At 35.5% G+C, this 12,006-nt stretch overlaps 2 protein-coding genes and 1 long non-coding RNA gene across 4 annotated transcripts; 2 read left to right on the top strand and 1 right to left on the bottom strand.

Moving 5' to 3' along the window:
• Positions 1-118: 118 nt before the first annotated feature.
• On the bottom strand, positions 119-1,954 carry LOC118267225 (uncharacterized). The gene is made up of 3 exons (XR_004782934.2): positions 1,462-1,954; positions 1,070-1,228; positions 119-871 (listed from the first exon to the last, which is right to left on the bottom strand). It is a non-coding gene; the product is annotated as an uncharacterized LOC118267225 (long non-coding RNA).
• A 466-nt stretch (positions 1,955-2,420) lies between these two features.
• LOC118267224 (uncharacterized) lies at positions 2,421-4,494 on the top strand. The gene is made up of 2 exons (XM_035581083.2): positions 2,421-2,879; positions 3,032-4,494. Exons 1-2 carry the CDS (start codon positions 2,553-2,555, stop codon positions 3,542-3,544), a joined length of 840 nt encoding a protein of 279 aa, XP_035436976.1. The 5' UTR covers positions 2,421-2,552; the 3' UTR covers positions 3,545-4,494.
• Positions 4,495-7,641: 3,147 nt separating this feature from the next.
• LOC118267223 (putative alpha-L-fucosidase) lies at positions 7,642-11,929 on the top strand. Of its 2 annotated transcripts, none has more exons than XM_035581081.2 (7): positions 7,642-7,830; positions 8,663-8,922; positions 9,026-9,161; positions 9,258-9,724; positions 10,094-10,234; positions 10,526-10,887; positions 11,242-11,929. In XM_035581081.2, the coding sequence occupies exons 2-7, from the start codon at positions 8,667-8,669 to the stop codon at positions 11,335-11,337; spliced, it is 1,458 nt and encodes a 485-aa protein (XP_035436974.1). In that variant the 5' UTR covers positions 7,642-7,830; positions 8,663-8,666; the 3' UTR covers positions 11,338-11,929. The 2 variants fall into 2 exon arrangements, with proteins under 2 accessions (XP_035436974.1, XP_035436975.1); XM_035581082.2 differs by lacking the exon at positions 7,642-7,830 and adding an exon at positions 8,124-8,422.
• The last annotated feature ends 77 nt before the right edge of the window (positions 11,930-12,006 follow it).

Raw genomic sequence — 12,006 nt, 5'->3', positions numbered from 1 at the left:
TATGCATAATGTATGCTATTTTTACTTGGTTGTTTGGGGTATAATTCTTTAAAAGTTAGACGGGAAATGCAACAAATTTTAATAATTTACAAGATTATTCACGGTCATATTGACGCTCCTGTACCTCTACCATGAGTTTGCCTAGTAAAGTTTCCGCAGACACTGTAGTTGAAAAAATGTATGCAAACTGGAACAGCGCCTCTAGCGGATAGTTTAAGTACCAAAATTGGTAGTATGAGTTGCTCTAACTATCACTGTCATCAATGTCATAGTTTACTATACTACAATGACTGTAGTTTTAGCCATGATCGTTCATTCTTTTCAAACAATATTGGTACCATGAGTTACAAGTTTAGCCGTTGCTATAGCGACAAACTATTACTACCGTAGTTGCGGCACTCACCAACTTTGACGTACGTGAAAGCATCTATTTATATTTTTCAATAACTAATATTTTTGATTTAACTATGTTTGGTAGTACATATTTTGCATACCATATGTTAGAAACTGCTGGATTAGAAGATGGCCGACAGGAACAAAGGAAATTTCAAAGTACCTAACTGAAAAAAATGCGTGGAATCCTTGGAAACCAATTCGACAATTATATTACTATGTAATATGATTGTATACTTGTTTTAGATTGCTTGTTGGCGAGTGTTTGCAAGTGCCACTGCCGGGCAAAGGGTCTAAATAGGGGTCTAGGTGTAATTAGTGGGATTAATTAATAATAATAAAGTAGACACATTGAAAAAATATGTTTATTTATTTATTTAACAGAAGTTGCTGCAATAAGTCTTGCCATCGAGCTTGTTGCTGAAGTTACATCACCACATTTCATGTTGTCAGGCTGTGTAGGTATTCCACTGGAATGCTGAAAATTAATAAAGTCACAAGTATTACTAATTTCGTAGGATGACTTGCTAGTATTTACAAAAAATAGTTACATAATTATTATAGCCGATATTCTTTAAAAACAACAAAAGGGCTAGACATGCAGGGCGTACGCTTAGTAATTCCTACTTGTGCCATATAATTATGTTACGTTTTGTATATCTTTATTTGAACTCACAAGCTTCTCTAGGGATGGTTGCCCTCGCGGATTCACCGCACTTACTGCTATATTTACGACAGGTCCCACCATGTAGCAGTCCTTGAAGGCTGCTTCAGACTGCGCTGACGCCTACTCTCACCCATGTAGCGGACTTAGGTTTTGCTTAGGTGTCCATTTCTGTATAAACAAAATCATATTTTGTACACAACATTATACAAGAAATACCTATTAATCAACTTAACCACTACAGTCTTCTATATTCCTCATCTAAGAGGAAGCAAAGGGTCATATCACAACGTTCCTTTGGCAAAAAAGGCTCAAGCATTCCCTGGCGCAAAAAAACTAACTTCTTTGATAATTAAACTAAGTAAATAAATGAATGAAATATTATTATCTAATGGAAAACTTACCTTTCCAAAAAATCTACCATCGTCTCAAATTGAGTTGCACTTCTCTTAGGCCTTTTTTTAAATAATTTAACAAATAATATGTTTTCGCACTCCCGGTTTGTCACAGAAACACATATTACAAAAATGTCCGGCTGACAATCAATGTCAAAGCAATACTAATAAATTAAAAATGCTCACAATATACCAAATTATGTGTAACCGATGTATTATATTTTTTTGTTGGTTAATATCACTGTTTAGATTTGAAACATAAACAGTATTTTCTCTCTTTCTAAGTGATGTGAATAAAAAGAGTTAGAACTACGGTGCTTAAAGTTAGATACATAATGAACGATACTACGAACGATATAGATTCAACTATAGCGAGGGTAGTTAACATCAAAACATCTCATGGTACGAACATTGAAGCCATCTATTGTAGTTGCGTTGTCACATTTACTACTGTAGTAGAGTGAGATGTCATAACTACGTCAACTCATGGTAGAGGTACTGAACTACATAACGAGTTGCTCAGAATTTTTGCTCCTGACAATTACTGTCGCAACAGAAAGCACCAGTTGTTCGCTATACCATCTTGCAGAACAGTCAGTAGAGCTAAGTCTCCGTTACCGCGCACTATGAAACTTTTAAACCGATTCCTGGATTCAAAGCCAGAGTGTGACGTGTTTTCAAGTGAAAGAAGATTATTTTTGTCGGAATGTTTGAAGTTTTGCGAAAGAGATGGATGAATGAATATTTAATAATTAATATTTATATTAATTTTCTGAATTTTATATTTTTAAATTTTTGTAAGGTGTTGAATAGTGTTATTGGCTTGTACCGTTCTATTCTATTCAAATAAATAAATAAATAAATAAATAAATGAAAGAGACAGATATACCAACAGTCATGCTAAAAATATCAAACATTCCCTTTATGCTTCAGATTGTACAAATTTTGACATAAGTATTGACGTTTGTTTTGTTTTGTTGAGAGAGGCGCGCGGATTGCGTCTAGCTATCGGGAACAGTTTAGCGAATTATCTAACGATCGGTCGGAAACCCGGTCCAGTATTTGTGTTATAATTCGGGCATAGTTATACAAATCGGGCGATGGAGTGGTCGAAAGATAAAACGTTAAAGTTGATCGAGCTGTTGCAAGTAAACGCGAGTTTGTGGAATCCATCTTTATGCGAGACGCGAAGGGACAAACAAAAGCGACGAGAAGAGTTGCGATTGATATCGGAATTGTTAGGAATTTCTGTGTTAGACATCACGAAGAAGATACAACATCTTCGTACACAATACAACCGGGAGTCGGCGCGGGAAGCTCGAGCGTTTGCTGAAGAACCTAACGATAGATATGTCAGTAACTGGTACGCCTTCGAATATCTACATTTCTTGAAAGACTCGAGGAAGCCGTACAAGATCCTTTTGTCGGTTAGTATCAGTATTGTGTATTTCATAGTTCAATGAGTGTTAATTACTGATAAAGTGACCAAGCTCATAAAGGTTAATAAAATTCACCTATCTATTAATAATAATTAAATTGACTCACACGGTTACTATAATATATTATTGTTACATTTCAGGAGGACAACAATACTGAAATAGGAGTATTATCCCCACATTCCGACAATGCAGGCAGTGACTGCAAGCTAGCCAACCTGTCTCCACCACACAAGATCTCTCGGACAGAGTCACATACACCTGCAGTCAGACCTGATATAGTCTACCCCTCAGTATCAAGAACCAGAGATGAATTCTCAGTATTCGGAGAATATATAGCCAATGAGCTGAGATCCCTTAAAGGAGAGAAGAACTTACTGGTTGCTAAGAAAAAGATACAGGATGTAATATTCGAAGTGAAAATGGGAATGATCAGTGAACACCGTACTGAGCAACCAATATGTACAGTATTCACAAATACTACACAGCCTCACCAAACTACGATACACAGTAGCAAGTTATACTCTACTCCCGTTATGACCACAGCTGCACATATTGAGCCTCTCACATCGCACACACCACCAACAACGGGAATCAGTGAAATTATTATTAACGGAACATGTCACTACCCAAACTTTAAAGTTGATAGTCAATAGCAGTGTCATCCACTTCCCGTTGAGGAGGTGGATAAAAATGAGGGTTACAATATAAATAATTAAGTCTTTGACTGTGGATAGAGACTGCTGAAGGCATATCCGTAGCTAACTGTTGGTCTTCAGTGACCTAATGTGGTGTTTAGTCTGTAGTATAGTTTAAAATGTCAACAAAACAATCAACTATGTTGTTTGATAACTAAAGTATTATTTTAACTCATACATCCATGTTTAAACTGTAATTTATCATTATGTATTTGATGTACCTAAATGTATTAGAGAACTATGTAATTGCTTTATCAAATTTTTCGTATTTCCTGCTAAATGGTACTTAGTATGTTCTTGTCCTATTAAGTTATGTATTGAATAACTCATATTGATTCGATTTTCATACATATCGGTGCATAGATATGATTTTGAACAGCTTTTTTTAATACTAAATCAAGTATTATACATTTATCTGACATAGTATTAATTGTAAATAAAATAAAATAAGAAAAGTAATATGATATATTGCTTAGATTGTAAAAGAAAACTAATGGTGTTCAAGAAAGCGCGCGCAGTTCGCGACTTATTCGTCACTCGGGAGCGGCGCTTTCGCCAGATCTGTACCCTTAGTACGAGTTTGCTTTACTTTTTTACTCTCTGATTGGTTGGTTTATTCGAGCCGGCCAATCAGAGCGCCGAACGCGCTCTTGTTTCGTTTTCATTCGACGCAAACTCGTACTAAGGGTACTGAAGGCACCATAAGATCTGAAATTAGATCTATCTAGTCTACCTAGTCAAGCCTGAATGCTACTATTATTTCTTATGTAGTTTCATGATCTAGGTACTATTCTATTGTTTTACTTATTACTACAATCAGTATTGAAACTTCGATCTCAACGAAATATTTGTATGTATATAAGTTGTAAATGTATTAGATGTAATGTATTAGATTTTTATGAAAAATCGAGTTTAGTTTTATTTATTATCTCAGTTTCTTGAAGAATCTAAAAACTTAAAATGGTACTTACATTTACAAAACACACAAACGACTTTCCAGTTGGCGGAGTAGTCGGATAACCGGCTGCGGCGCAACGTCTCGCGGATTTGATTCCCACGCGGAACAAATCGTTGTGCGATGTATTTTTGTTTCAGGTCTGGATGTGACGTGTATTTGAATTTACGTATTTGTATACGATACGCACCCTGGTCACTGAACCAAATTCTTTCTAATGTGTTAAGGGGATAAGAATTTATAAAGGAATTTCACCAATTTTATTATTTACTAGCTACTTCCGTGCGGTTTCACCTGCTCTGCACGGCTCCTATTGATCGTAGGGTGATGTTTTATAGCCTATAATCATCCTCAACAAATGGACTGTCCAACACAACAATAATTATTCAAATCGGACCAGTAGTTGCGTAGATAAGGGCGTTAAAACAAACAAACTCTTCAACTTTATAACGGGTGTCCCAATAAGAACGCAAGATTTAAATTTGGCGGCATTCGAAGTATCATTGTTTGACATTTGAACACGTGTTATTTTTTGTTAGTAAGGGAGGTAGGGGAGGGATGGGCACTTTTTCACAATTTAATTCATAAAACATCAGATTTTGTAGATAATCAACATTTATTGCCACTTCCTATTGCTCCATACTTTTGGCTAGATATCTTATAAAGAACTTTCTTATAATAATAATCAGTCTCCTAATTAGGAGGTAATTAAAAAATTAAGTCAAAAGTGCCCAAGGCTCCCTATGGTAGGGAGACATGGGCACACCCTGTGGGAGGCTTGGGCATGGCCTGAAAAACACTTAACATTTATAATAGACTCCAAAAATAAACGTAATAACAACAAAAAATATATCACGACTTATTTTAAATTAGTTATAACCCATAAAGGCTTATATTTATATTTATCAGCTGTCGTTATTATTTTTGATCCTTTTGATACCTCTTCTATGGCTCGTAATATCAAATCTTTCGGAATTTCTGGTCGCAAACCTTTCTTTTTGAATTAAAACGGCATCTTTCTGTAATTAAAAATAGTTCAAATAGTGTAATTAAAACAGATAATTATAATTTTAAAAGACCCCCTGTACGCAATATAAAGAAGAGAGCATTGGACATGCCCAAACCTCCCTCACATCAGACTGCCCATTGCTCCCTCTGTACACATTTTCAACACATTTTACCGGCATTTTTTTTTGTATAGGTATTGAAACGTGAATTTTAGTTTAATTTATTAGTTAGTAAATATACAATAGATATATAATAAAAAATACACATATCTTTCGTTACTTTTTTCTGTATTACGATCCGAATCCACAACAAAATATTTACTTTTACGAGCGCATAATCTTCAAATGTGTTTGTATTTGACAACTGACGGAAATAACAGATATTCTATGGATGAACAGTTTTGCCAGACGGTAAAGTAAACTACCAAATTAAGAAAAAAGAAAATCCTATGTCAGGATCAGAATAAAAGGGGGGTGCCCATGTCTCCCGACTGCCCATCCCTCCCCTACCTCCCCTATAAGGTACAAGGTTAGTAAAAATGGAGCGCTACACGATTAAAAATGAGCAGGTCAAGCGCAAACAGTCAATCATGGTGTTCGGTATCGTAAAATGATAACTAGTCTTTTCGTACGTCGAATTGAAGAAATGGATTTGGAAGGCATGTAGTTTCCACAAGATGGCTTCACATGTCATACAACCAGAGAAACAATTGAATTGCTGCATCAGTCATGTCCCGGTCGTGTTATTTCACGTTTTGGAGACCAGAATTGGCCGCCTAGATCATGTGATTTATCAATATTAGACTTTTTCTTTGGGGTTTCTTAAAGTCGATGGTTTATGCGAATAAGCCGACGACGACTCAAGCCTTAAAAAGGAAATTGGACGCTGTATTAATGAAATACCGCAGCATTTATGCAAAACGGTCATTGAAAATTTCATTGAAAGATCGCGTATGTTTCAGCAAACCAGCGGCAGCCATCTGCCCGGTGTATTGTTCCATAGATAACCTCATCCTCTCTACTTTACGATATTATAAAGCTTTTACGATTTTTTTAAAAATATCTGCGTTTTATTTCAAATTTAAATCTTGCGTTCTTGTTGGGACACCCTTTATATGTATTAGATTTGAAATTAAAGTCTAAAGTCCCCGCCACGAGAAGCTATAAATTTTGTAAACAAGTGTTCAGGAGTTCACAACGTAAAAGTAAAAAGTGATAACGAAACAAAAACAAAATTAACAATAACAACCAGATCCGCGATATATATATGCAAAGCAATGAAACAAATTCGTAAGCATTCGAAACTCGAATGACTGTTTATTTCAAAATGGCGTCCCGATAGTTTACAATCCCTGCGACTGACGTGTTCCGGTACCAAGGAACACAAACGATAGCGCTTTGCGTCGTTAAAATATAATTCGACTAAATTAAATAGGTTGTTACTTTCATATAACCCGTCTATATTTCATGTCGATTGAATATGTTCAAGTTATTATTATCTCGCAGTATAAAATGTTTACTTAGTAAAAGATGTTTGTTTACATAATTTATAGCTTCTCGTGACGGTTACTTTAGGTACTGTAGGTGTCTAGATTACGATAATGTTTCTCAGTGGCGTAGCGTGTCTTGGCGGGGCCCCGTATATAAAAAATTTCGGGGCCCATTTTTCTTGGGGGGGAGGGGGGGAATAATCAAATCAGCGAATCCATGTTTGGAGGCTTAATTAATATTTTAAATATATTAACTTTCCTAAAGTTGCTGCTAACTTTTGAACGCATGCTTTACGCAAAAAGAAAGGTACTGATTAATTGGACGGTTTTATTTTTTGCTCACGTACTTTGGGGGCCCCCCGTAACCTGGGGGCCCCGTATAATTGATACGGCAGATACGGCGCTAGCTACGCCCCTGATGTTTCTGCACATAGGTGCATATCGGGTAAGTATCTTTTTATCTGTTTCATGATGAAATTATAGGCAGTCCCTGACCTCGGACCAACAGCGCAGCTATCCACCACCCGTTGTAAAACATTAGTTACTTAATGCCACACAAATGAACGATAAACTGTTTACAGTGACTGACCACGATTAGGTACAAACACATTATTATTATATACTGTAGTGTAGGCACATTATTAATACCCAGTTTTCAATCAACCGCCGCATAGTCAACTAGTGTCGCGATAAGTGAAGGAAAATATTATCAAGTTTATACCAAGTCGCATTTAATGTTAGTTAGTTAATAATAACTTGAAAATATTGGCCATTGTTTGCAGACTACATAAGGTAAGCTTGTTTATGTTTTATTGATTTATTAACTATACAGTTTATTCCATTCTCTTGGTAGAGTAAGTAGATATTTTAGGCACGTACCTAGGAACATTGTAGGTCGTGGTAGGTACCTAGTATTTTCTCTATACAAGTGGGATATAAATATCTAAATAAAACCCTAAGGTGTTATATAAAAAAGATCCATTTACTTATATCAAGACCATCAAATCTATGACGTTTGGTCACCTCCTTTTTATAAAATCGTTGCCCTAGTTTGAACTGGTACTTAATGCCGGAGATTAGCGCGTTCAAAGAACTTTTCATTAGGTAATTGAAACGCTGCCCGTGCCCGAACCCAGCGCAGTTCGCGCGTGCGGTTTGCAAGTTAACAACTTCGCCAGAAGTAGACACAACTTTACCTAGCCTAGACAATCCTTTTTTACTCATTCTCTTTTTGGGCAATCCCAAAGAATATAACGACTTACTTTATGGCTTTGGTCTGACGTAAATTATTTTGGAATTTCTGTCAGATAGGTACCTAATGTTACAAAAAATAGTTTTTGTCATAGGAAAACACAAGATAAAGAAAGCATTGTTCGAAAGCTAGGTAATATTTATGTTATAGTATAATATTTCATATTGGAAAATATTTTTATGGCACTTTTTCCGACATCGATGCGGAAGAAGGAATTTTGTTTTGGTCATAGGTCATAGCCATAGATTACAACAGGCACAAGTCGTACTCAATTTGACATGTCAGGTCACTGACATCGTATTTATTTATTATCGAGCCGACCGGTTATTTTTTGTTATTGTATTGTGTTTAAATATTTTTGTGTTTTTACAGAATTATGAGATTGCTAATATTTTCAATATTCATCTGCTTAGCATACGCTAAGATACGAGAAATTAGTGTAATCAAATCGGAAAATAATATTGAAACGGATTTCATTGATAGAAAGGGCTATCGACCGAATTGGAGGGATTTGGATAAACGGCCGCTACCCGAGTGGTATGATAGAGCTAAGATAGGCATATTCCTCCATTGGGGGGTTTATGCCGTACCTAGTTTCGGGTCAGAATGGTTTTGGATGAACTGGAAAAGTAGTACGTAGATATATTTTTTTATTTATTAAATCTTAATAACAGATATTTATCTACAAAAGTGTTCATATTAAAATGATTTTATGTATTTTTATTTATTTTATAGATGTGACAAAATACGTAGACTTCATGAATAAAAATTATCCACCAAATTTTACGTATCAGCAATTTGCTCCGATGTTCACGGCAGAATTTTTCGACCCTGCAGAATGGGCACAACTATTTGCGGAAGCTGGAGCGAAGTAAAATTAATTATTAATAACTTAACAATTTTTAATTTGCATATAGAACTAAGGTAGATAGGTACTATTCTAATGTCTGGTGTTGGTCATTTTCAGATACATTGTCCTAACTAGTAAACATCATGAGGGTTTCACTTTGTTCCCATCAAAGCGTTCATTCAGTTGGAATTCAGTTGATGTCGGGCCAAAACGGGACTTGGTGGGCGAGCTATCTGCTGCTGTAAGAGAAAGGGGTCTAAAGTTTGGAGTATATCATTCCCTGTATGAATGGTACAACCCAATCTACCTACAGGATAAAAATGCATCATTTGAGACACACACATATGTCGACACAAAGTTGTGGTCTGATTTAAAACAACTTATTTACGATTATAAACCATCAGTGATTTGGTCTGATGGTGACTGGGAAGCTCCTGATGATTACTGGAGGTCTACAGACCTGTTGGCTTGGCTGTATAATTCTAGTCCAGTTAGAGAAGAAGTGGTTGTGAATGATAGATGGGGTAAAGACATCCCCGGACACCATGGGGACTTCTATAATCATGCTGATAGATTCAATCCTGGTTAGTAATTTCATATGAAAGTAAATATTTATTTAATTAAGTCTTCCAAAAAATATTATAGTCATTTCACTAATAAATTGCACACTAGATCTTAGTATGTCCCTAAATTTTTGTCCATACCATTTTATATTCTGCAGTTTTGTAATATTTTAGGGTCTGTTCCATAAATATCGGTTCAGCTGCTGTTAGTTTAACTGACACGTTCACATGAATTATGTAAAATTCCACCAATTCATTAGATGACACCAAAAAATTTAATTAGATTATGCCTACGCCATTAAGTTCACCTTATACAAATATGTGCATGACACTTTAATAAATAAAATCCTGGTTGTGAAAACAAACTCTTAATTATTTTTTGTATTTTAGGTAAACTACTCGACCATAAGTGGGAAAATGCATTTACAGTTGATAAACTATCATGGGGATATAGAAGAACTATGAAAATCGGTGAAATAATGTCAGATTCACAGATGTTGTTCCAAGTCGTATCAACAGTCAGTTGTGGAGGTAACCTTTGTCACAATAACTTACTTATTTAGGGGATAATGCAGTTAACAATAAGAATGATCACCTGATGTCAATGGTAAGCAATTGTCACCGCTCAAGAAGAATATCAAAGCAAAGCCTTTTGTAGGAGGGGATTGAGCTTCTATTGACTCACTTTAACGTTTTTACGCCTATATTCTGAGATCGTGATATTACTCTCCTCAATCCGGCTCATTTGTACTGAAGGATAGGTAACTTGAACTTGTGCTGAAGATACTTCAAGATTAAGCATGACATGTATTTTCTTTCCAGGCAATGCTCTCATCAATGTGGGTCCCACCAAGGAAGGGACAATAATACCAGTGTTTCAAGAACGACTTTTACTCCTTGGCGAGTGGCTGGCAATCAACGGAGATGCCATATATGACAGCTCACCATGGTTCTCCCAGAATGACACGGTGAATGGCAAAGTGTGGTACACTTGTACTAAAGAAAATTATAATGCCACCCACCCCACTTATCCACCTAGTGCCAATGATAAAATTCTTGCAATCTATGCTATCACACTGGAATGGCCTAAGGACAATTGGCTAACACTTGGCGATATTACAAGTTATTTGCACAGGGGAACTTATCAAGTGGAGTTGTTGGGCAACAAAGGAGTGTACTTGACTGTAAGTGTTAATTGTAAAAAATATTTATTATCTATAATGCCATTCATTTATTCATCTCTAAAGATGATGCTAATGGGTTACCAGGGCTCAGGCTGTAAGCAGGAGTAGGAATGGGGTGATTTTTACTCAGTAAGAGTCTGACACGCTCTCTCGCCTAACCCAAGACAGGATATTGTTGATTATACCGCCCTCAAAAAACAGAAGTTATTTTTGAAAAACCTAAAACTACATTTATAAATAATACTTTGTCCAAACTAAGGCAGTCTTGATTGTATTTATCTGTGGTACACATTATGGTAATTAGTTAACATAATGAGAATTGTTTTTCTCTTATCATTTGTTTATTTGTTTCAGTGGAAGATAAGTAATGGGAAGGCCGCTATACAACTGCCCGATAAGGCGACTGTTCGCTCGAAAGTAGCCTGGACTTTGAAGTTTACATTGAAATAGAGTCTGTATACATAATAATATATGATGTATACAAACTAAACTACATTTAACATTGACTTTTTGGTAGTCAAAAGTTAAATAAACCAATTTATGAAAACCAAAATGCATAAGTTGCGCGCACGCATGTACAGTCAGTAAAGTTATTTGGTATGCAGGTGAGAAAATAGAAACTGATTTTTTGCAGTAACAGTAGCCATTGTCATACTTAATTGTATGCTTTATGCTAAAGCCATATCTATTACTATTTTCTCTTGGTCTTGTTTGACTGTCTTTATATTCTTACCTGCACACCAAGCAACTTTGCTGACTGTACTTGGAGTCGATGCCACAAGTCCTAAACATAATTATTTGAAATAAATAATTATTTACTTTCTAAGACATTTCATATAATTTTGTTCAGGACATGTGACACTAATATTTTAGAATTGAGTGGGTTTTATGTGAGCAATGTTACCAGGAAAATAAATAAGTACAATGTGAATTTGTCTGTTCTATTTTTAAAATAAGGAAGCTAATAATATGTGTTCTGTACAATGCAACTAGAGGATGGTTGAATTCTTATAAATAATAAAATTAAGTTATGTTAAAAGAATCATCGTGTTTTATTTAATGGATAACTATATTGTTTATGTTATTACATTCCCAAATTACGATATGAATTGGTTTTTG

Source organism: Spodoptera frugiperda, chromosome 23 (assembly GCF_023101765.2).
Source record: "Spodoptera frugiperda isolate SF20-4 chromosome 23, AGI-APGP_CSIRO_Sfru_2.0, whole genome shotgun sequence".
NCBI lineage: Eukaryota > Metazoa > Arthropoda > Insecta > Lepidoptera > Noctuidae > Spodoptera > Spodoptera frugiperda.
The sequence above is the reverse complement of the archived record's forward strand: the minus strand, read 5'-3'. Positions and strand labels throughout refer to the sequence as shown.

Coding starts and splice junctions, on each gene's coding strand:
- LOC118267224 (XM_035581083.2), top strand. CDS start 2,553: ATGGAGTGGTCGAAAGATAAAACGTTAAAGTTGATCGAGCTGTTGCAA. Junction 2,880..3,031: donor CGTACAAGATCCTTTTGTCG/GTTAGTATCAGT, acceptor GTTACATTTCAG/GAGGACAACAATACTGAAAT.
- LOC118267223 (XM_035581081.2), top strand. CDS start 8,667: ATGAGATTGCTAATATTTTCAATATTCATCTGCTTAGCATACGCTAAG. Junction 9,725..10,093: donor TGCTGATAGATTCAATCCTG/GTTAGTAATTTC, acceptor TTTGTATTTTAG/GTAAACTACTCGACCATAAG. Junction 10,235..10,525: donor ATCAACAGTCAGTTGTGGAG/GTAACCTTTGTC, acceptor TTTTCTTTCCAG/GCAATGCTCTCATCAATGTG.